The 23,390-nt window shown below is 59.2% G+C and overlaps 6 protein-coding genes across 6 annotated transcripts; 3 read left to right on the top strand and 3 right to left on the bottom strand.

Annotated features, from left to right (window-relative positions):
- Nucleotides 1-34: 34 nt before the first annotated feature.
- PLICBS_007545 (uncharacterized protein) lies at nt 35-1,378 on the bottom strand (the record flags this gene model as incomplete). The annotated part of the gene is made up of 1 exon (XM_018320985.2): nt 35-1,378. One exon carries the CDS (start codon nt 1,376-1,378, stop codon nt 35-37), a length of 1,344 nt encoding a protein of 447 aa, XP_018180882.2.
- Nucleotides 1,379-6,306: 4,928 nt separating this feature from the next.
- Nucleotides 6,307-8,425, top strand: PLICBS_007544 (saccharopine dehydrogenase; the record flags this gene model as incomplete). Its single annotated transcript, XM_018320984.1, has 13 exons — nt 6,307-6,345; nt 6,581-6,692; nt 6,751-6,810; nt 6,867-6,967; nt 7,021-7,036; nt 7,092-7,274; nt 7,330-7,463; nt 7,518-7,545; nt 7,598-7,652; nt 7,701-7,753; nt 7,807-7,913; nt 7,970-8,232; nt 8,284-8,425. The coding sequence occupies 13 exons, from the start codon at nt 6,307-6,309 to the stop codon at nt 8,423-8,425; spliced, it is 1,293 nt and encodes a 430-aa protein (XP_018180881.1).
- A 551-nt stretch (nt 8,426-8,976) lies between these two features.
- PLICBS_007543 (uncharacterized protein) lies at nt 8,977-10,842 on the top strand (the record flags this gene model as incomplete). Its single annotated transcript, XM_018320983.2, has 2 exons — nt 8,977-10,626; nt 10,723-10,842. The coding sequence occupies 2 exons, from the start codon at nt 8,977-8,979 to the stop codon at nt 10,840-10,842; spliced, it is 1,770 nt and encodes a 589-aa protein (XP_018180880.1).
- Nucleotides 10,843-11,023: 181 nt separating this feature from the next.
- On the bottom strand, nt 11,024-12,988 carry PLICBS_007542 (siderochrome iron transporter 2; the record flags this gene model as incomplete). The annotated part of the gene is made up of 3 exons (XM_018320982.2): nt 11,024-11,958; nt 12,035-12,648; nt 12,711-12,988. The coding sequence occupies 3 exons, from the start codon at nt 12,986-12,988 to the stop codon at nt 11,024-11,026; spliced, it is 1,827 nt and encodes a 608-aa protein (XP_018180879.2).
- A 4,361-nt stretch (nt 12,989-17,349) lies between these two features.
- PLICBS_007541 (uncharacterized protein) lies at nt 17,350-17,727 on the bottom strand (the record flags this gene model as incomplete). Its single annotated transcript, XM_018320980.2, has 1 exon — nt 17,350-17,727. The coding sequence occupies one exon, from the start codon at nt 17,725-17,727 to the stop codon at nt 17,350-17,352; it is 378 nt and encodes a 125-aa protein (XP_018180877.2).
- A 1,416-nt stretch (nt 17,728-19,143) lies between these two features.
- On the top strand, nt 19,144-23,370 carry PLICBS_007540 (uncharacterized protein; the record flags this gene model as incomplete). Its single annotated transcript, XM_018320979.2, has 4 exons — nt 19,144-19,811; nt 19,861-20,098; nt 20,159-20,184; nt 20,235-23,370. The coding sequence occupies 4 exons, from the start codon at nt 19,144-19,146 to the stop codon at nt 23,368-23,370; spliced, it is 4,068 nt and encodes a 1,355-aa protein (XP_018180876.2).
- Between the last annotated feature and the right edge of the window lie 20 nt (nt 23,371-23,390).

Below are 23,390 nucleotides of genomic sequence, written 5' to 3'. Positions count from 1 at the left end.
CTGTGCGCCACGGTTCGTTGGCTGGCGTGTCCGCTCAAGCGAAACCCAACACCTGCGTGAGCGACTTGGCCTTGTTCCGAGCGCTAGCCTCCGCCAGCTGCTCGAGAGCCTCGTCCACTTGGTCGACGTAGGCCGCCTGGTAGAACTCTCCCGCACGCAGCTCGGTGTGCATGAGCGGCACTGGGATGAGGCGCACAGACGGCAGATCGTCAAGCGTGAGACCAGAGAAGGGGCTCCAAGCTTGGGCCTGGATGGTCACGGAGCCGTCGCGCCCATCGGGGGAGGTAGCCTGATCGTAGTCAGGCAACTCGTCGTGTGAGTCGGGGCTCGGCACAGAGTAAGCGGGCGGAGGCCGGCTGGCGATCTCTTCGAGGCGCGCCGGCGGGACTGTAGCCTTGGCGCCAAAGGCATCCTGCAGGTGGGCCATGCGCGCGGCGAGCGCAATGTCAGACTGGAGCATGTCGCCAACGGACTCCTTCGCCTGGCTGCGGTGGCGCAGCGCCTCGGCCTCGGAATCGACCTGCAAGACGCTGAGCAGCTTTGTCATGACGAAGTCGAGCATGACGATGCGGTTGGCGTCCTTGGCGAGAGCGCGGGCGTGGCGGCGGCACACGTCGACGAGGAGGGGGGCGCTGTTGCTGTCGCCGTCGCCGCGGGCCTCGCGCTCGAGGTCGGCGAGGCGGGCGTCGAGCTCCGACACGGTCATGGCGGCGGCGGTGAGCAGGGCGACAACGAGGTCGACGTCAACGAGAGCGGCGCGGGCGGGGCGGTCGAGGCGTCGCAGCTCGGCGCGGCGGAGGTGCTTGTGCAGCAGCTGCGTCGTGAGGCGGAAGTACTTGAGCTCGCGGGCGGGGACCTCGAGGGCGCGCGTGGCGGACAGGGGTTGTGTGTTGAGCGCGGCGAGGGTGAGCGCGGCGCGAGTCGAGGCGGCGAGGAGGCCGACGAGAGCGACCCGGACAGAGAGCGGGTCGGCGTCGGCGCGGGTGGGGATCGTGAGGCCGGCGGATCCGCGGGCGGTGGCCGGGGCCGGGGTGGAGGTGCCGGAGCGGCAGGAGGCCTCGTAGGAAGGTGCGCGGCTGCCTTCAGACGCTAATGATGACCGCGTGCCCTCGGCGAGGGTGCGATGTTGGATGAACATGTTGTTGTACCGGTCGGAGGCGGCTTCGCTGCCCTTGCTGGAGTCCTTTTTCTTGGACTTGGAAGAAGAAGAAGATGTAGAGGCTGGTGGAGAGGGCCCGACGAGCATGCCGGCAGGGGAGTAGTAGGACAGCAAGGCCTGGGCCTGGGACTGCTGCATGCTCTGGCGGACGGCCGCGCTTTTACTTGTAGAGGAGCCGGGTGCGGCATCTCTTCTCCTGCTGCGAGAGAAGACCCGCATGGTTGGTTGTGGCAACGGCGGGACTTGAATGGACGGAATGTTTGGATACGGTGTTCCTGGTTGGACACCTAAGTCGATGGGCTGGGCCAAGGCCAGGCAGGCAAGGGGAGGTGTGCTTTGTATTGCAATTGGAGATGGATGCCTGGGGACGACGGAGGATCGTGCTTTCCGTGACTCCGTGGAGGGTCCGCTATTCGTTTGTTCGTTTCCTTCGTCGTGGGTTGGCGGGATCGGGAACGCGGACTGGGCTGGATGGCGTACCCGTGTGGACGTGGCAGCCTGGGATGGTGATGGGGGCAGATGACGTGAGTGCAACACGGAGGAGGAGGAGAGTGCGGCTGTTGGACGTTTGTTGTCGCCTTACAGCAACAAACAGGCACGGAAGGATAGCCTGAGCGTGAGCAATGGGAGTCGATGCGGTTGGGTCTGATTGCTGAGAGCACATCTGGGTGCCTGGGGCGCGAAGGCGTTCACTTATAACTACTCCCATCCTTTGGCGGCGTCTGAGTCTGACGTGTGTGCATGTATGTAAGAGCCTCACAATATCTATCCGCGGCGGGTACCTCCCACACACAGGCCAACCTCATTCGGGGCTCCGCCTCGCTTGTACGTACCGAGTGAGCCAGCAGGGTGGGTGGGTGTCAGCCGAAGGGAAGGGAAAAAAGCTTCTTTTTTCCAATCACCCCTGCCATCATCTTGGTGTTGCATCGGACGTGGCCCGGCGACTTCCTCGTTTGACGCCGCGGCCGACAAGGCTGCCAGAATTGCAGGGCAATCAACGGTTGATGACGATGCGCCGACGGGCAATCTCGCCGCGTGGCTGCGTTCGTACGCACCGTCCTGCAAGCGAGGGAAAGAGAAACCCAACGGAACGCCTTGCAGAGTTGGGAAGCCGTGCCCCGGCTGCCCGCGTTCCAGAGCGCGCGCGGGTAAGGCTGGCCCGCTGGCGGGAGGAAGCCCCATCTCGTTGTGCACATACGAAGGTACGCCACGGGAGGAGCAGAAGACAAAACAACACGCGAACCGTTGCGTATTGCACCGGACGTTACGACGGCACCCACGTACGCGACGTGCGAGTTCGAGAAAAGAGGGTCCAGTGACTCCAGGCTTTACCCAAACGGCAGTGTGTGACTCGGCCGTGAGTCAACGGCCACAAGGCCAAATCCCCCAGCGCCCAGGGGGGTGGGAAGAACGGGCGGAGGACGCGCGGGGTGGCGCTCGCTGCGCGCCGCCATTGGAACGTTGGGCCCCCATGCCGGCGTCTCCTGCGGGCGGGTAGCAGGGCTGACGCGCACTTGGCTTGCGTGTGGTCGCATCTCGGAAGGATCCAGGTTTGTGGGCAGAGTTCACGACGGGCATGAGAGGGCGTGAAATTGGCGCGCTCGAGCTTGACGCTTGAGCAGTCAGTGTTGGCTGTGTGGTTTGGTGTGCGGCCCTGCAGGAGATGATGACCCCCACGGGCGCAGGCGGTGCGCTCTGCCTCGAGCACGGGACTGGTCGCTGTTGCACTGATCTGTCCAAGCGCAGTGTACAGGACAGTGAAGGACAGTCCGCCTGCTGAACTAACATCGAAGACGGAAATGAGTGAGCTGCTGTTCGGCCGCAGTGAGATCTAGGACAGCGCCCACCAATTGTCAAGCTCTGGCTCGAGGACTGCCGTGTCGAATACTGACCACATTTGCGATATTAGTGCAGGACATGTCCGCAAGCGTCCAGCAAGCGCCGGCGTCCTGCGACATGGTCGTCCTGAAGTCCTGACGTCCCGGCGCACGTATCATGAATTCGTGATCAACGGCCAGCGCAGGCAAGCCGAGCGAGCGACCCGCGCCGCGATTTGCGTCCCGCAGGTACACGCGGGGGGAGCCGGCACCCACGCCGGCGCAGGCCCCACATGGGCCTCCGGGTGCTCGCTGCGCCCCCCCTCGGCCACCCGGCAGAGAAGCCCGATGACTGTGTCGTGTCACACTAAAACGACTCTAACCTTCTCGATCATGGCCTAGAGATGAAAAAGTCACAGGGCTGGTCCTTTTTAAGGACACGACACAGGAGACCATTGGCAGAGGTTTAGCAGAGCCTTGTCCGTTGATTCCTCAGCTGCGAGACATGCGTCAAGGTTGATGGCTCAGCGCCGCACCGTTGGAGCCCGGAAGTTAGCAATTCAACCTCCGGGCTGTACTCCACCGGGAGACCCGATAAACGAGGATGAAGGACAGTCGCTGTGCCTTGCCAGTGACTATCGTCGGCTGGACGGCAATCGTGGCTCAGCGCACTTGGTGGCTGCACGAGGTTCACGATCCTGGCCAGATTTGAGACGTACCTGGCGCCCGCACAGTCATGAGGCCACCTACGTATAAGCTGAAAGAAGGACCAGAAAGACTCGCAAGACCGATTTGGACTGATCAATCCTCCAAAGTTACTTGTCATGAATATCTAGCCTTCAATATAGAGAGGCTTTGTGCTTCGTCACAAACGTGCCTACCCTGGACCAACGTAACAGGTTCGAGAGTGCAGGAAATTGGTTCTTCCGACCTAGGTTGGGACTGGTTATATTTCGGCGTGTTGGAATGCATCGTTGTGCGTGGTGACTGCAACTGCATGGCTCTTCGCGTGTAGATCGCATCTCTTCCTGCGGTTCAATTGTGCCAGAAGACCTGTCTACGGACAAGCTCCGCTCACAGCACACAAGCCGCCGCTGTGCAGGGAGTATACCAGGACCCTACATGGGAGCCAGGTCCGTCAATCGGGCTGATGCTTTGCAAGCCAATGAAGCCCGATACATTAACGCAAATGACTGCTGGGTGAGTAACATGGAAGCAGCTGCGGCAGTACACGGGCCCTCCGCGTCGAGTCCCAGTGGTGGCTGGACCAGATGCAGCGAACGGCCAAGTCACTGACGAAACGCCTTCCACAGCTACGTTGCATGTCGTGACTGGGCAAAAGATTCCAAAGAATAGTATCTTGCGACCCTGAACGTTGACATGAGCCGCTGGCTGAGCGGTACGGGACTTGAGTTTCCCACCTACTGAGCCGTGCTGGCATCATTTGGCGAATTCAGATTTGACTGACATAAGCCACGAGACTCAACCATGAAGTGAGTACTGCAGCCTGAGAGAGCCGGTGTCGCTGAATTGGTCAATTCCCTTGTGATGGTTCATCCGCCCGTCGACAAACCGGTGCCCATATGGACTCTGGAGATGGAGGCGGCCGAACATGGCAGACCCACAAGCCTCCCAGAGAGGCAAGTAGCTCGTACAGAGAGAGAGCGGATGGAATGGGGATTCTCGGTTGAGATGATATACGAGCATCTACCAACGAGTGTTATCTCGCCTCAGATGGCTTTCGCTACCACAGACGTTTGCCGGGTAAAGGCTGGGGGTTAGGCCTAGGGTGTAGCTGCCGCCGCGAAGTACACATTCTGCGATTCGGATGAGTCCATTATGCCCAAGATTTGCAGCAATCTGTCGGCGATGAAGCTGGAATCATTGACATCCCAAACTGTGTCAACCAGGACCAACGTTTGGTGAAATGATATTTCGCAAGCGTAGTTTCACAGCACAGTGCAGTAACATCACAGCCAAGAAAACATGGGCTGTGACGTCGACTCATCACGGCCGAGTCGGAGGGGCCCATGAGTCACCAGGGCCCAACAATTGGCGCGCTGACTGGCTGCAGGAAATTTGTCTGCCACTGCCGACCCCGTCGCCGCAAAACTAACAGCTCTGGAGAGGGAGGCACGGATCAATCAATCTGTCTGACGTCGTTGGGTTCCACACGCTTCAAGAGGAAAAGTCTACGATGGCATCTGCAGTCGGTGGACTATGGTGGAGGTCCATTCGGCCTGTGCCTGTCCGCGATCGTGGCATCGTCGGCGGCGGGCTCCTTGCCACCGGGGCCCTGAGCACTGCAATTGACGAGCGATTTCGCCTCCCCGGCTGCTTGTTTCGCAGGCACGTCATTGGACTCGCGAGTGCGGGGCCTGCAGCAGAGACACGTTCGCCCGCAAGACAGGCGTGGCAGCAATTGAGCCGGTCAAGGTCGAGCCGTGCTTGTGGCGGCGGGAGAAGCAGCAGGCTGCCGTCGCCCATGGAAAGACGGATTGCAGCAACAACCCAAGACGCGGCACGGAAGCAGCTGAAGCCGACGCCGGGCATGTGAAGGGCGCTGCCGACCAGCACCTGCGCGTGTCATCCGTCTTGCGACGCCGCTTCCGGTGTCCGCGGCTACGGCCAAGCGTCGTGTACGGGCATGATTCCCTGGGAGACAGGCGGGTTAGGGTTGGGCGACAGCGCTTTACTGAGCACCTTCAGAAGGGGAGCTCCGGGGCTCGCTGGCATATGCCTGATTGGATCGCCAGCCCACACCGCCCTGGGGCAGCACTCCCCGCAGCCAATCAGCGGCCCAGGGTTTGCAGATTCATCGCCCGTGCCTGTGCCAGGGCTCAGTACGTACCTCGGCCCCGGCGCTTAGCTAATACGCCCCAGGTGCAGCCAAGTGCGCTGAACCCCCTCCAGCCCCTGCAGCAGCAGCGCCGACGCAAGCAACACCCACCAGGAAACAGCGTCACTGGTGGGGGGAGGCACAGCAGCCAGTGCCCGCTTTGCCCACGTTACGGTACGCACCCTCAGCGTAGCAGCGTGCCTCAGATCCCTGGGCTTCCCCCCCGCTCCACCCCTCCCTCACTCGCCCCTCCACCGCTGCCACGGCCCCGATTGCGGCGGAAAAAGTCAAAGCAGGCCTAAAGAGGGTGATTCAGTCTGGGGACATAAATTTCTCGCCCTCGACTTTCTTCCCAATTGAATCCCCAAGACCGCAACCATTCATCCAAATCCCCGGACGCTCGACCGAACCTCGCTTCCCTGCACCGAACGATTCTCTCGCTCCCCTCCAGCACTGCATTCTAGTCCCACGGATACGACAAATCCGCAACCATGTGCCAGACCGACAACGCGGCGTCCGCGCCTAATGATGTGCGTCACCGCTCCCCCACCGATGCAGCAGCGTGCCAGGCGGCCTGGTCCGGACTCCCGCGTGCGCCGCAGGAACCGCAGGATACTGGGAATTACTGGTGTTTTGGCCAATTCCTTTTGCCTGGTGTTCCCGCGCCGTCGTACCGAGTCTCCGGACGGCACGAGATCATCCGCTGGCCCGCTGCCTGACAGCCGTCATCGCTTCCCCTGGTGGACTTGGCTGACCTTGACAAAGCTCGTCGCCGTCGACTCCCGCCCCGTCACGCGACCCTCCAACCCCTACCAGCCCGTGGGCGACTACCTCTCCAATGTCGGCCGATTCAAGATCATCGAGTCTACTCTGAGAGGTCCGGCACTGCCCCTCCTCAATTCTGCCGCGGAACCCCTCGCTGACCTGTCCAATAGAAGGAGAGCAGTTTGCCAACGCCTACTTTGACACCGAGACCAAGATCAAGATTGCCAAGGGTACGATTGCTGTACACGAACCATCGTTTCATGCCGCTGGCTAACTCAATGTATAGCCCTCGATGACTTTGGCGTCGACTACATCGAGCTGACCTCTCCCGCCGCCTCCGAGCAGTCAAGACTCGACTGCGAGGCCATCTGCAAGCTCGGCCTCAAGGTGCGTCATATCCTGGCATTTTGTCCAAATAGCCAATGCTGACCATATACCAGGCTAAGATCCTCACACGTGAGTAACGCGACGAATAGTCTGGCGCCCCGAGAGCAGCCCTAACATGCAGCAGACGTCCGATGCGACATGCGCGACGCCAAGCTGGCCGTCGAGACCGGCGTCGACGGCCTTGACATTGTCATTGGCACCTCCAGCTTCCTCCGCGAGCACAGTCACGGCAAGGACATGGCCTACATCACCAAGACTGCGCTCGAAGTCATCGAGTTTGTCAAGTCCAAGGGCCTCGAGGTCCGATGTACGTATTGAATGCGCCCTCGCAATCTGTTCGCGCCGATACTGACCCCAGATAGTCTCTTCCGAGGACTCGTTCCGATCCGACCTCGTCGACCTGCTCTCCCTGTACAGCGCCGTCGACAAGGCTGGCGTCAACCGTGTCGGTATCGCCGACACTGTCGGCTGCGCCTCTCCCCGCCAGGTTTATGACGTATGCGACTGTTTTCCGTGATCATTTCGATGCATATGCTGACTTGTGCTCTAGCTGGTCCGGACGCTGCGTGGCGTTGTCTGTACGGCACCACCGTGAACCCTGTCCGCTGGATGCTTGCTAACGGCTCATAGCTTGTGACATTGAGACTCACTTCCACAACGACACCGGCTGTGCCATTGCCAATGCGTAAGTGCATAGCACCGTGACAACTCGTCCCGCCACTGACTTGTTTAGCTTCTGCGCCCTTGAGGCCGGTGCCACCCACGTCGATACCAGCGTTCTCGGCAGTGAGTATCTTCTTTCGCTTGAACGAGTCGTGCCCGTCTAATCCGCGTCATAGTTGGTGAGCGTAACGGTATCACGCCCCTCGGCGGTCTTCTGGCCCGCATGCTTGTCACCAGCCCCGATTACGTCAAGAGCAAGTATAAGCTGCACCTGATCAAGGAGGTGAGTTTTGCGCCGTCACTGCATGTACCATCAGCCGTGTACTGACCGCTGTGCAGATTGAGGATCTCGTCGCCGAGGCCGTCGAGGTCAACACTCCCTTCAACAACCCCATCACCGGCTTCTGCGCCTTCACCCACAAGGCCGGTATCCACGCCAAGGCCATCCTCAACAACCCCTCGACCTACGAGATTCTCAACCCCGAGGACTTTGGCCTCACCCGCTACGTCCACTTCGCCTCGCGTCTTACCGGCTGGAACGCTGTCAAGACCCGTGTTGGCCAGCTGGGTCTTGTCATGACCGACGACCAGGTCAAGGAAGTGTACGTTGACATCGTGTATCTCTCGTATGGATTGGTGCTGACAACCTGTAGGACCGCCAAGATCAAGGCCCTCGCCGACGTGCGCCCGATCGCCATCGACGACGCCGACTCTATCATCAGAAGTTTCCACCTGACGCTCCAGAACGGCCACGACGGACAAACGAATGGTGCCGCCCCGGCCGTGACTGCTTAGGCAGGGGTTGTGATGATGTGAGATTGGAGCTCAAAAAGAAGGACAAAAGGATAGAAAAGTCCTCGGTGTTGCATTTGAGCCTATGTAGTGTTTGTTCATTTTGGCGCAAAAAGCAAGAACTTGCCCATTTTCCGAAACTGTTCATTCCACAAAGATGGTCCCGGAATGGCGATTGCCAAACGGGCACTTCTCCATGCAACGGTCGTGATGTCATAGAACCCCAGCACTTGATTGCGTGTGGAATCACGATTGTGGAGAGTCCTTTAAAAACCCCGGCACTGGCTGCTGATCGGGTTTCAATTTGTGCTGACAAGATCGTCGCGTGTGAGTGGCGCCCCGGGGCAGTTCGCTTCACGACTTCTTCCCCGGCGACGCGCTGTTTCAGGGGCCCCGGGGCTTGAGCGACTGCATTCTTGAAGCGTTTTGATCCAGTTTTGCCCCCGCGCCGTCCCTTTTCTTCCCTTGGTCCCCGAGTCCGCCAGGATGTCGACGAGCGCGTGTCTTTGCTGGTTCTCAAAGACTCGTGTGCCCTCCCGACTCGTCAGCCAAGCATGCATCTCGGCTGCAGACGCGTTAGACGAGAGGTGGTCGTGGCGCTGATTGTCCTCGTCGGGCTATGGCACTTTCGCGACGTGATATGGTCGGACCCGACCGAGTTTGAGCGGCTCGAACGATGGATGAACCACGGCGCGATACGTTCCGACGCTCACGAAAACTTTACCGAGAGCAGCTTCGACTGGAGTAGCATCCGACACAGCTACCGCCCCGGCTCGCTGACGGCACTGCCGAAGCCTCTACCCGACGACGCGATACCCCCCGTACAGCACTGCTTCGATGAGGAGACGACCGACGAGACCATGGTCCGCGTCGCGCGGCTCACCGAGGTGCGGCAGCTCTTCCAGGCCAACTGGGCCAGCTATCGGCGCTTCGCATGGGGCAAGGACGCGCTGATGCCTGTGTCGGGCGGCGCCAAGGACCAGTTCTCTGGCTGGGCCGCGACGCTGGTGGACGCGCTCGATACGCTCTGGATAATGGGCCTGCGGGACGAGTTCGACGAGGCCGTCGCCGAGGTGGCGCGCATCGACTTTGGCCGGTCGACGTCGACCCGCGTCAACATGTTCGAGACCAACATCCGTTACCTGGGTGGGCTCATGGCGGCGTACGACCTCAGCGGCCGAGGCGTGCTTCTGCGCAAGGCCGTCGAGCTCGGCAACATGATCTACGCGGGCTTCAACACGGAGAATGGGATGCCCGTCGACTTCATCGACTTCGAGGCCGCCAAGCGCGGCGACATGCTGCAGGTCGAGGAGCGCGTCGTGTCGGCGTCGCCCGGCACGCTATCGCTCGAGCTCGCGCACCTGTCGCAGCTGACGGGGGACGACAAGTACTACGACGCCGCGTCGAGGGTCATGGATGTCTTTAACAAGGGCCAGAACAGCACGGAGCTGCCCGGCGCGTGGCCCATGTGGGTGTCGATGAAGCACCAGAACGTCACCACGGGGGGCGCTTTTACGCTCGGCGGCTCACAGGACTCGCTGTATGAATACCTCCCCAAGATGCACCAGCTCTTGCAGGGCGGCGACGCCAAGTACGAGACCATGACGAAGACGTTCCTGGAAACGGCCGACAAATACTTTCTGTTCCGGCCCATGCTACCCAGCGGACAGGACATTCTTCTCCCGGGCAACGTCAACGTCATCGATGGCGGCGCAGAACTTGACCCGGAGACGGAGCACCTGGCGTGCTTCGTGGGCGGCATGTTCGGCCTCGCGGGCAAGCTCTTCGACGCCCCCGAGGACGTGGAGCGCGGGGCCAAGCTGACGTCCGGGTGCGTCTTCGCGTACCGCGCCTTCCCGACGGGCCTGATGCCGGAGCGGCTCGACACGGCGCCGTGCGCGTCGCGCTCCCGCTGTCCTTGGAACGAGGTGCTGTGGATGCAGGAGCGCGACGCGCGAGCCGAGTGGCAGCAGCACCTGCCTCTGGGCTTCACGACGGCCAAGGACCCGCGCTACATCCTGCGGCCCGAGGCCATCGAGAGCGTCTTCTACATGTGGCGCCTGACGGGGCGGGTTGAGTTCCAGGAGGATGCGTGGGATATGTTTCGCGCGGTTGCCAACGGGACGAGGACGGAGCATGCCAACGCTGCGGTGCTGGACGTGACGCGTGAGGCAAATCCGTTGCCGATGGAGGACTACATGGAGGTGAGTGATGCGCTCGTGTATCCCTGGCGAGATCCCTGGTCGCCGATTGCCGGACCGTGTGAATCACCATGATGCTGACTTGGCGGTGGTGCGCAGAGCTTTTGGCTGGCGGAGACGCTCAAGTACTTTTATCTCGTGTTTTCGTCGCCGGACGTTGTTAGCTTGGATGACTTTGTCTTCAACACGGAGGCGCACCCATTTAGGATACCCAGGTGATATCTTTGATTAGGACTGGCGACCGCTCTGCGATCGGATCTCGCCTGGTCGTGATGTAATATAAATTAGATGGACCGCACGGCGTTTCCTGGAGCCCGAAAGGATCCGCTTGCCCGGAAAGTGTAAAGGGTAGTATACATAATATCCATTAAAACCGTAAATATCTCTACTGACTACCAGCTCAAAACATGGTACCCTTGTTCTGCTTCTTGTCCACGCGATAGTTCTTCCACACGGCAATGGCAGGAATACCCAGAGTCAAGACCGCCGTCGCGGAGATGGCGCCGAACTTTTGGCTGTTGCCCCAGGCATAGTTGATGGCGTCGCGGATGGGCGTGCCCACGGCGTACTTTTGGTGCTCGAGGTAGCCGCCGAGGTAGATGGCAGACCACTTGTCCTGAGCATCGGCGGGAAGCTTGGCGCGGAGGGCCTCGGGGAAGGTGCCCGCGTAGATGGCCGCGGAGACGGCGTCGCCAACGGCGCCGCCGATGCTGGAGAAGAGGCCGAGCAGCGAAAGCATCATGGCGACACCCTCACGGTCACTGGAAGCCATGACAGCCATGTCATTGCCAATGACGAGGGTACCGCCACCAAAGGCAATGAAGATCTGGCACATGACGACGTATCCAATGTCCGCCTCCTGGCCGCGGAACTTGATCATGAGGCCCGAGCCGAGGATCATGAGAGGCAGGCCAAGGCACAGCACCGTCCACTTGAAGTGCTTGGTCCAGCGGACCCACAGCCCGAAGACGACGCCCCAGAAGCAGGAGCCGACGTTGTAGATCTGCGTCATGTACCCAGCGAGGGAGACGTCGAGGTTGTACACGACGGTGACGAAGCTGTAGAAGTTGAGGTTCCACGAGTAAAAGGAGAAGAAGGAGATGGCGGCCATGAAGCACGCGCCGAGGACGGTGCGCTGGCGCAGCAGCTCCCACCGGATGAAGTGGGTGCGCGCGAACCACTTCTCCCAGGCGACGAAGACGAAGAACAGCAGGAAGCCGATGACGACCATGGCGATGAAGGTCGCGCTGTCATAGGTGGCGCGGTTGTAGCTGACGAGACTGAAGGGGAGGAGGAACAGGACAAAGGCAATCATCAAGAGCAGGGCGCCGACAACTAAAACGAGTGTATGAGTATTTGAAGTCCTGCAGGAATAAGGCAGCGGAGCAGAGAAGGGGAACTGGGTTCTTACCGTCGAACTCGTGAATGTAGTGCTTGATGGACTGCCCCAACGTGCGGCCGCTGTCCTCTCGCTTGAAGATGCCCATCTTCTCGGCCTTGCGCTGGTAAAACTTGAAGACGACGGCGAGGGGCACAAAGACAAAAGGCTGGATGATGGCAAAAGAGCCAATGGCCCAGCGCCAGGTGCTGTGCTTGAGGAACGACTGCGCGGCGAGCGGGCCGGTAAACGCCGTGCAGATGAAGGGCGTCGAAGCGAACCCAAAGGCGAATGCACGGTTACGGAGGCCCGACGTGTCGGCCATGAAGATGTCGAGAATCATGTACAACGCGTCGTAACCAATCCAATAGAGGACATAACCGGCGGCATAGCCATCCGGTCCGTTGCAAGACGCGAGGACAATCATGCCGAGGAGATAGACACCGAGGAAAACGAGGTACCCCTCGGCGCGGCCCCAGATGTTGAGGGTCTTGGCAATCGGCAGCTTGAGGACGCCGCCGATGATGTTGGACAGGATCGACGCGGTGGTGATGGCCGGCGCCGTTTGGAAGTCGGCGTACGCGGCAAAGGATGCATATCCCAGGATGCTCTGCTGCAGAGCCAGCATGAAGAAGCAGACCCAGATCCTGTCAAAGCTCATGTCAGAACATGCAATGCCTTTAGCGGTGCCAGCGTCAAAGTGGCTCACCATGCGTAGGTAGCCAGGACGGCCTTCCTGCTCCAGACAAGCGCCGCGGCCTCGGCTTTCTGCACACCAAGCTCGGCACCGCGAGTGACCTGGTCCGGGTGCAGCTCAATCTCCTTTTCGTTGCGCGCCTCGAGACTCAGTGTGTCCGAGTCGCTCGTCGCCTGGTCGGCGAAGACGCCGGCCTCATCCTTACCCCCGGGCTGGCGCTCGGGGAAGCCCGCGACCGCATCGGCGGTCTGGGCATTCTTGCGGTTGCTAATGACGTTGAGGAGACGCATTGCAAGTACGACTGCGCGAGGGCAGCAGAAACGAGCTGGGAGAAGGGGAGGAGGGAGGATGTTTTCGCGCGCACACCGTCAACTTAGGATCTAGCCACGCATCGTGGGCGACGTGTCGCATATATAAGTCGGCACAGCGTCGCATCGAGTCGCCGCTGAACAGGGTCGCAGAGACTCCTAGTCGCACAGACGAGGCCCAATGTCCACCACACACGGCACGAGGTTGCCGGTGGCTCTCCACCCGCGAGATGGTCCGTCGACACATCCCGACGAATCACCGACGTCGTGAGCCGACGGGGTGCGGATCTGATAAGATTTTGTGGCATCAGACAAGCGGCCGGGCCGGGGAGGGGCGTCCAGGGGCGCAAGGGGGGCCGCTTTTCGCTCGCGCCGATTATCAGCCAACGCCACGGAGAGCTTCAGAGAGCAAGAGACAGAGGAAAATGTTGGCGCCCGCCGGTTCCGGGATGGCGACACCGAACCCGTGGTTCCATACCGGACTGGACTGAGTCGACTGATTTATTGCCAGGCCGAAGCCCTTTAGCCAGTTTGCCAGGTCCCATGGGCCAAGAGGCTACCGGACTCCATCCACCGACTCCCCAAGATCGAGCCCAGTGCCCACCTTTACCATACCCTGAGAGGCCTGCCTTGCCTCTTTGCAACCGGGAATCTTACATGCAAAACCGGTCGGCTCTCCCACGCTAAACAAAGAGACCGTTGGTTCCGGTCCTCGACCTGTCATCACTAGCTCTGACGGAGTCCCCGAAGGACGCGCAGGAGCAGGCAGAAGGATTTTTTTTCGCGCTCGTTCGCCGACCAACGATGTTTCTCTGACCTTGCCCATCTTTCGCGTCGGACGTCCCTTTCGGGAATAAAGCTTGAACGGCTGTTGCTCTTGTGGGTTAAGACGCGCCCACCAAGGTCCTTTATTGCTGTTAAGCTTGCCGCCGTGCCTCATGATCTTCGCCGAGGATCGTCGTACTTGCAGTCGTTTGCAGCTCACAGCGTCACACTGGTGAGAACGCCTGTCGTGGCGCAAAGAGCTCTTTTGCTGGATCTCGCGGCATCTGCCGAGCCAAGAGGCTTGGGTAGGGGTTCTGCCGTCTGAACCCCTGAGCTGGCCGGTCGCGGGATGTGGCGGCCGAGGGTGTCCGCACACGAAGGGCCCGCCCATCTCGGCGCAAGGCCCGAGGCTCGGTGGGCCGAAGTGTAAAAGCCTCCGGCGGAACAACGACAGCTCTCTGCAGTCTGCACTGCCGGCATGGGCGCACGGGATCTGAAGATTATTTGCTCACGGAGTGGGTTCGTGTTGGGCAAGGAATATTGAAAAGGACCAGGCGCGAAGTGCATGCTGCCAATTACTGAGTGCCAGCGGCCTCGCCGCCCGTGGGTGCACAGCCGGCATCGGTCACGCAGCATAGCACTGACTGGCCGGTTCCAGGGCATCGGAAAATGGAATGACATGATGTGGTTGCGCAAAGTGACCAACATGCCAGGGTGGTGCCCAACGGCGCGTCGCACAGCCTGTAACTTGCTCCCGGGCGTGCGTCGTCCATGCCCTCGCTATGACCTGTGGCTGGCCCTAAACATGGAAAGCGGTAGCGGTGATGAAGCAAATGATGCAATACCATTTGAAGTCTGTCATAGCGTCAGAGAGGCAACCCGGCCTCGCTCGTGAGGCGGTTTCGCCAAATGACAAGATGAATATGGGACTTTTGAGCTGTGCAACGTACATACGTACAACACCTCCGGCCGTGAGCTGGAGTTTGCAACATGGTACAGTATGAGTTTCGAGCGTGCGTTGCGACCGCTCAACGCAACTGAGTAACAACTTGAAGCAACGGCTCTCATGTAAATGACAGTATAAAGTCCAGTCCTGATCAGTCAACTCACGGCCAAGACGGAACCGCGCACTCAACCTGGCAGTCATACATGCGGCCACACTGCCCTTGTTGTATTTCTTCAGGTAGAGTGGAAAGATCGACCCATCGGCTTCCTTTGCTGAAGCAGCTTCACATCAATGGCGCACTTGTTCCAGTCCGGATGGCTGTGCCGGGTTTCTGGCGTTGGCGAAGTTTCCCCCGTGGAGCTACTAAGCTTTGCGGAATACTAGGTATTATTGCAACGGAGAAAGGCACCATTTGACTGCAAGTAGCAGTTGTCAACGTCTGGCGCATGAACGCATGCATTCGAAGAGGGCATGGCACAGCGCAGCACGACTCAGTGAGTCAGTGTAGCCATCGTTATAACTACAAACTCCACTAGAAAATTCTCTCTTGCGGTAGAAAAGCGCATCCAAAACTGGCCGTCACCGTAGAATACGAGGTGCTCGCACATCCCGTAGGGCACGGATCATTGCACCCATAGCTCGTCGTCGAGGTGGGAACCGGCCAGGGGCAGTCGTTGCGGAACGACAGAGTCTCAATCTCGACACACAGAGGCCGCACGCACGTCTTGCAATGGCCGTGAGTAGCCATCACCGTCGGGCAAGGGTCCGTCGGGGTCGGACCGTCCGTCCGAACGATCGAGTATGACGTTGTTGCGCAGCCCTGGGGGCATCGGTGTCCGCAGCAGGGGAAGTAGGTCATGGACGTGGCGATCCGCTCGGGGCAGTCATAGTGATTGGTGATTGTCTCAGTGACCGTGCAGTCGCTTACGCAGCATGTCGGACAGATGTCGCATGTGGCCGTGATAGTCGGACATTTGCCCTCAGCGGCGACGAGCGACGCAGCACTACGCTTGGTCACTATGTCTAATCGCAACGTAACCTTGAAGCCAAGGGGAACTGTACACATACCTGAAAATTGAAAAGATGGTGACAAGAAGATGCATCTTGAAGACTGAAGTGTTGTTGGCTCTGCTAACTCGGGTCTAAATAATGTTGAGAGAGTTTAGTTCAGATACCATGAACATCCAGTCATCATCATTGCAAATGCCAAGAAATCCTTTTGTTATATCTCTCGCCGCTCAGCGAGCTCACCGTCAATCGCGATGCAGCATCGCAGTTGCATAAGACGGCCTTTTCATTGCCCGACGGGTAAGCCTCCAATCAAGCCAGTCCAATACATGAACCTTGTCCAGGCCACAGAGATTCTGACCTGTGCGATGTGGCTTCGATGAGCGGCCGAGTACGAGACACCAGCGAATGAGAGCTCCCCAGGGTTCGTATTCAGCTGGTCGGCTGACTTATTGCCTATTCCAGCGACTGGCGTGTACTGGTGTTGTTGAGATCTCTGACCTGGAAGCGCCACCGAGGGGCAGCGCCTGCTTGCCGCCTGGTGGCAACGACCCGAGAACCGAATGCAACTCTTGACCATTCTCTGTTCAATGCATTGACTTAGCATGGCAATCTTTGCATCAGAGGTCATTGGAGACGGCTGAGTAGGTCCTGTCCAGGGCTTCCGACTATCATGTCAGAGTGCGCCCTTCTTGCTAAAGACTGGAGCTGGCGCGAAGTCATAGCCACAAGAATATGTCGGCGTTCATGACAAGTACCTGATCATCGCTCCCAATCGTTTACAATCAATCAGTAACGGTGATCACCACCCGCCGGTATCGTACGAAGAAGCAAGCTTCTCCCCAATACGGTCTGAGTCCGAGCCGCAGCGGCCATCGCTGTATCGACGCTTGCCATTAGTCCGCACAGACATCAGTTTACACCGGCGCGCGGGTATATGAAAGAGCGACAGCATCGGGCGGCGGCCGTGGGAGCAGGTATGTCTGCGGGACTGGACTGCTGAGAACGGGGTCTGAGGCTAGTGCCTCAACTCTAATACCCAACATCTTGGCAAAGTAAACGGTGTTGAAGCGGCTGCTAAGGCCATTGCTCAGTGAGCGTGGACTTGTGCTATTGTATTGACATGTGATGGGTCACGCCTTCAGTGAGCGTACGGACACCCTGAGGAAAAGGATGAAGCGCCAAAATGGCGCTCATCGGGTCCTCTCAGTATTCTCACACCTTGGGGCAGTATCTGCTGCCCAACTGAACTTGCACGCATCAGAGGAAAGGAAACATATTGAGGGGTACAGTCTTGCTGGGAAGAGGGAAGAAGGGGACACAATCGACTCAATAGAACAGCCAAAGGGAGCCGAGTCAAAGGGAGCCGTGATGTGAACATGTTCAACATCCAAACCAAGTCCGTACTCGATTTGTGAATCTAGTGAATTCGCTCCCTCTAAAATACAGTCTAAGATTCTGGTTTAAATCCCCAATCCCCACATGCACTGCCATACTGCCCTTTCGATATCACCATGTTGCCGGCCGTCCACGTAGACGGTCCATGTGTGCCTTGATTTGAGAGTCGCGAGAGTCCACAATTTAGGGCGTGGATATAGACCAGACCGGCGGCAGGAGAACGAGCTCAAATCCAGCGGCGTGGGTGATACTCTAGAAGCTTCGTCTTGACCGCCCTGACGATTCCGCATTCCACTGCACGGTTCCAGACATCCTGTATCATCGCAGCCGAGTCGTTACTGCCCCGGCTCCTATGGTTCTTGACAACGTCACTGCAGATGACGGAAAAGCCTTCCAGATGGCCAGACTCCATGTCGCCCTTGAACTCTAGCCTCTGAAAGCCGCGCTCCACCGAGACGTCGTCGTAGCATTGTTCTTGATAGTCATCCACGTCCAGGACGAAGAGCCAGCCGCGGCCACTCACGTCTGCCTCGATGTAAGGAAAGACCCTCGGCACGTCACCGGGGCGACTGAAGTGACAAAAGTGAACCGTGTAGGGACTCATGATGCGAAAGGTACTAGAAATGGCAGAAATCGTGGTCGATTGAGCGATTTGCTTGTGTAAGAGGATGCTGAGTTGGAAGAGGAACGATTGCTCTTATATATACATAAATGCAAGCGAACAGGACAGCGAGCTCGTGCTCAATGTGATTCAGACACGACCCGTGAAACGATACTGCAAGTGCATTCATCTGCTATGCTCACGTAAGATCTTTTGAACATGAATGGAAGTTGAAATCGGAGCATCTTGCCCGCGGCGCACAATGGTCTTGGTTGACATGCCGGGCGGCGAGTTCGCATCTCATGTCCGAACCCTCTGTGGCTCTAGAACTTCTCTGACTAATTTCCTAATAGCCTCTTTCTGTTTGAGGCACGCGCACGGACAAGGCGCCCGAAAGGTCAACGTCAATTCAAAGTAGTCGGCCCCGTAATGTCTACGCCCCCATTTCTTCATCGCGCCGTACAAGGATCCACGGCAGGCGCGGACTTTGTCAACCGCATTTAGGTAACCAAGCTCAGGCCGGAAGACTTTGTGAAGATGCGCAATTACGTGGTTGCCTTATTGCCGCGTGGATGGGCGCGGAGAGGACGGACGGGCGCTGTCTCGGGTTCAATGGGGACTAGGACACAGACACTGCCGTGAGCTTTAGGCGTCCAACGCCTCGACAAGAGAACGAACATTGGAGCGCTCAAAATAAACTACAAAGGGCTGAGATTGTGCCTGCAAGGTTGTAGACAGCTTCGGGGCAACTCAAGAGTGGAACAAACCGTGCTTTGTACACGTACGTGGCCGTGCGTTCTGGAGGCAACGCTCGAGCATGGTGCAGTTGCGTAATCTGTAACTAGCTGGCGGGCACCGTTACGACGCCGGCACGAACAGTGGATGAATGGCATGCTTCCTCCTAGCAATGAAGGGTCTCACTGCCTCCGACTCTCACCGTCTCCCCGTTCCCATGAAGCTTCTGCCCCACGTTCGTCTAGTTGGCCGGTGCAAGTGAGGGTCCTTCGACCCCACCTTGGCCCCCACCGGTCAATTAACGGCTCAGACGTTGAGGTTCGGTCAACAACTCCCAGCTCGGAGAGAGCACAGTTCGAGAAAAGGGGACAGCCAATTGAAGATGGTATCAGATCCAGAATAGTAGAACGAAGTGATCCCAAGATTCAGCTTAATTTCCCGCAATAAACCAGTGCGGTGTCTCGTGGCGGCAGTCACGACCATCCACGTGAACGCGCAAAAATGCCGGACCGAAAATTTTTGCCCCTCTATCGATAAGCGGCGGAGGAGGGGCAGCTCAAAGTGAATTTCCTCTGACGCGAGCCGGCCATCATTCTCGCGCCTGTTGGGACGCCCTTTCGCGACAAGCCTTTTCGCAAAGGTTTGCGGTCACTGCCCCAAGCCGGTCCATTCACCACGCCCGCCATGCCTCACGAGATCTTGGTCGGTAGCTCCTGCTACACGGCGTCTACCGCCCAGGAGCTCAAGGCTCGCGCCAACAAGACCAGCCAGCCCGCCATCAAGCAGATTCGCGGCCAGTGGGTCTACTACGTCGACCTCGTCAACCCCAGCAAGGCCGTCCTCGATCAGGTCAAGGAATTGCTGCAGGATGTCGACTCGGAGCCTCTCCTCGCTTCGGAGAGCGGCGGTAACTCCACCAGCATCTACGTTACACCGCGCTACCTCTCACCCTGGAGCTCCCAGGCCACCAGCATCGCTCACGTGTGCGGCCTGAAGGACCATGTGCGCCGCATTGAGAAGGGCCGTCTCATTGTCGTCGACTTCGAGACCCCCTTTGAGGCTGGCCAGGAGGCCTCTTTCCGGGATGTTCTTCACGACCGCATGACGGAAATATTTGGCCTCGAGAAGCCGTCCCTGGACGCCATGTTCCAGGACGATGCGCCCGCCCCTCTCGTCGTCGTCGACATCTTCGCCGATGGCAAGGATCCCCTCAGTATCTTGAAGCAGTACAACCAGGAGAAGGGCCTCAGCCTCGACGAATCCGAAATGCAATATCTCGTCGACGTCTTCACGAAGCTCGGCCGCCCACCTCACGACGTCGAGCTCTTCATGTTTGCCCAGGTCAACTCTGAGTAAGTCGACGTGTTTAAGACGGCACGTTTGGCACCGCTGACAAGACAGACACTGCCGCCACAAGGTCTTCAACGCTAGCTGGACCATTGACGGCGTACCGCAGGACAAGAGCCTCTTCGAAATGATTAGAAATACGCACAAGAAGACTCCCGACTACACCGTCTCGGCCTACAGCGACAACGCCGCCGTTCTCCAGGGCGAGTCTGCTCACTTTTGGTCCCCGGACTACTCAACTGGGTCCTGGAAGCTCACACCCGAGGTCGCACATGTGCTGGCCAAGGTCGAGGTTAGTGGTGTATCGCCACACGTTCGATGCATTGAATCATATTGACGTTCGCTATGCCAGACTCACAACCACCCGACCGCCATTTCGTGAGTTTCCACTAGGACCATCACTGTGTGACCGACTGACCACTTTCTAGTCCCTTCCCTGGCGCCGCTACCGGCTCTGGCGGTGAGATTCGAGACGAGGCGGCCGTCGGCCGTGGCTCAGTCACCAAGGGCGGCCTGTGCGGTTTCTGGGTGTCTGACCTCCTCATCCCCGACCGCCGCGCCCCTTGGGAGTCGGACATTGGCCGTCCGGCCCACTATGCGAGCAGCCTTGATATCATGCTCGAGGCCCCCATCGGCAGCGCTCGCTTCAACAATGAGTTTGGCCGACCTTGCCTTACTGGCACCTTCCGCACCCTTCTCACCCCGGCGACGTCCAATGGCGCCGCCGAGGATGCCAAGGAATGGCGCGGATACCACAAGCCCATCATGCTGGCTGGTGGTGTCGGCACCGTCCGCCCCCAAAATGCCTTGAAAGAGGAGCGATTCGTCCGCGAGGGAGCGCACGTCATCGTCTTGGGTGGCCCGGCCATGCTCATCGGCCTCGGCGGTGGAGCAGCTTCCAGCAACGCGTCGGGCGAGGGTAACGCTGATCTGGACTTCGACAGCGTGCAGCGTGGCAACCCCGAGATGGAGCGACGCGCCCAGATGGTCATCAACACCTGCACGGCCCTCGGCGAGCAAAGCCCAATCGCCATGATCCACGATGTTGGCGCCGGCGGCCTGTCCAACGCGCTTCCCGAACTCGTTAAGGACGCCGGATACGGCGGCAACTTTGAGCTTCGGCAGGTTGAGAGCGCGGACCGGAGCATGAGCCCGCTCCAGATTTGGTGCAACGAGGCCCAGGAGCGATATGTGCTTCTGATCAACCCCGAAAACATGAACCGCTTTACCAGCATCTGTCGCCGTGAGCGCTGCGGCTTCTCTGATGTCGGTGCTGTCGCGTCTCGGGACTCGAGCGGCGTCTCCAAGCTGGTGCTCACCGACCGAGAGTCCAAGGAGTACCCGCGCCCCATTGACTTGCCGATGGATGCACTCTTCCCCCCCAAGCGCCAGCAGGATCGCACTGCCACCTCGATCAAGCCCAGCTTTGCTCCTTTCGATGCCATGGCGTCTCTTCGCAAGGAGTTCGGGGAACTCGGCAACTCTGATCTGCTCAACAAGGCCGTCGAGCGCGTATTTCTGATGCCTGCCGTGGGCTCCAAGTCATTCCTCATCACAATTGGCGACCGGACTGTCGGTGGACTCACGACCAGAGACCAGATGGTTGGACCGTGGCAAACCCCGGTCGCCGACGTCGCCGTCACGGCCACGTCCTTCAGTCTCGGTGGAAAGCAGAGGACCGGTGAGGCCATGGCCATGGGCGAGAAGCCTACCTTGGCGCTTGTCGATCCTGCCGCCTCTGCCAGGATGGCCGTTGCAGAGAGTTTGTTGAACATTGGCGCGGCCGACATCATGGGCGACCTGCGCCGCGTCAAGCTCTCGGCGAACTGGATGGCCGCCGTGAGCCACCCTGGTGAGGGCGCTGCCCTTTACGAGGCGGTCAAGGCCATTGGCATGGAAATGTGCCCGGAGCTCAACATCAGCATCCCCGTCGGCAAGGACTCGACGTCCATGAAAGCCGTCTGGAAGGAGGACGGCGATGCGAAGAGCGTCACCGCTCCCGTCTCGGTCGCAATCTCCGCCTTCACGGTCGTTGAAGACGTGCGGAAGACCTGGACCCCGCAACTCCGCCGTGTCGAGGAGGTTGGTGAGACGATTCTCATGTTTGTCGATCTCGCTGAGGGACGCAAAGCCTTGGGTGGCTCGGCTCTGGCCCAGTCGTTCGGCGCCGTTGGCAACGAGGTGCCTGACATGCAGAATTTCGATCTGATGAGGGACTACTTCGATGCCCTGTCACAGCTGCACGAGAGCGGCGTTGTGCTGGCCTACCATGACCGATCTGACGGTGGCCTGATTACTACGGTCGCTGAGATGATGTTCGCTGGCCGATGTGGCGTCGACATGATGATGGACGGCATCGCCAAGTCGGGTCAGACGGGCGACATGATAGAGGCGCTGTTCAACGAGGAGCTCGGTGCCGTCTTCCAGGTCCGAGCCTCCGACGAGATCAACTTCAAGCGCTGCTTCGCTACCTGCGGCCCCCCGCCTGGCTTGATTCGCAAGTTTGGTGTGGTCAAGTCCAAGGGTAAGCAGTCACTGACGATCCGCCACGCCGGTGCTACGTTTGCCACGCTTGGCCGTGCCGAAATGCAGCAGTGGTGGTCCAAGACCTCTCACGAGATGCAGCGGCTGCGAGACAATCCTGCCTGCGCAGACTCCGAGTTTGCCACCATCGCAGACTCCGAGGACCCCGGCATGTCCTACAACCTGACCTACCCCCCCGCCGAGAACATTATGCCCCTCACGTCGTCCATCAGCGGCTTCTTTGGCAAGGTCCCGCGGGTCGCTGTGCTGAGAGAGCAAGGTGTTAATGGCTACGCCGAGCTGGCCTTTGCCTTCAAGGCTGCCGGCTTTGAGCCCGTCGACATCCACATGACGGATGTCTTGGATGGGAGGTCCCTTGCCGACTTTACTGGCTTGGCTGCTCCCGGAGGCTTCTCGTACGGTGATGTTCTTGGCGCAGGTCAGGGCTGGGCCAAGTCGATTCTCATGCACGAGAACACCCGGCGGGAGTTTACCGAGTTTTTCAAGCGTCCTGATACGTTCGCTCTGGGTGTTTGCAATGGCTGCCAGTTGCTCACACGCATCAAGTCTCTGATTCCCGGCGCCGAGCACTGGCCGACGTTTGTCGACAACACCAGCCAGCAATTTGAAGGCCGTTTCAGCATGGTCAAGGTCGAGGAGAACAGCAACAAGCCGTCCGTCTTCTTCCACGGCATGAATGGCTCGACTTTGCCCGTTGTTGTGTCTCACGGCGAGGGTCGGGCCAAGTTCCCGTCGCCTAACTCGCTGCAGGAACTGACCAACTCGGGCATGATTCCTCTTCGCTATGTCGACAACCGTCTAGGTGTCACGGAGCAGTACCCCTACAACCCCAACGGCAGTCCTGGTGGTGTTGCCGGTGTGTCGACCAAGGACGGCCGCTTCGTGGCAATGATGCCGCACCCTGAGCGCACCGTTCTTGCTGATGTGGCCAGCTTCGTACCTCGGGACGCCGTCGAGGAGTGGGGCGAGTTTGGCCCTTGGGTGCGCATCTTCCGTAGCGCCCGACGATGGGTGGGCTGAGCGGGTTTGATCTCTTCTCG

Source organism: Purpureocillium lilacinum (genome assembly GCF_023168085.1).
Source record: "Purpureocillium lilacinum CBS 284.36 DNA, scaffold_5, whole genome shotgun sequence".
In the NCBI taxonomy this organism is placed as follows: domain Eukaryota; kingdom Fungi; phylum Ascomycota; class Sordariomycetes; order Hypocreales; family Ophiocordycipitaceae; genus Purpureocillium; species Purpureocillium lilacinum.
Note: the sequence above shows the minus strand (reverse complement) of the source record. Positions and strands in the feature narration are given on the sequence as shown.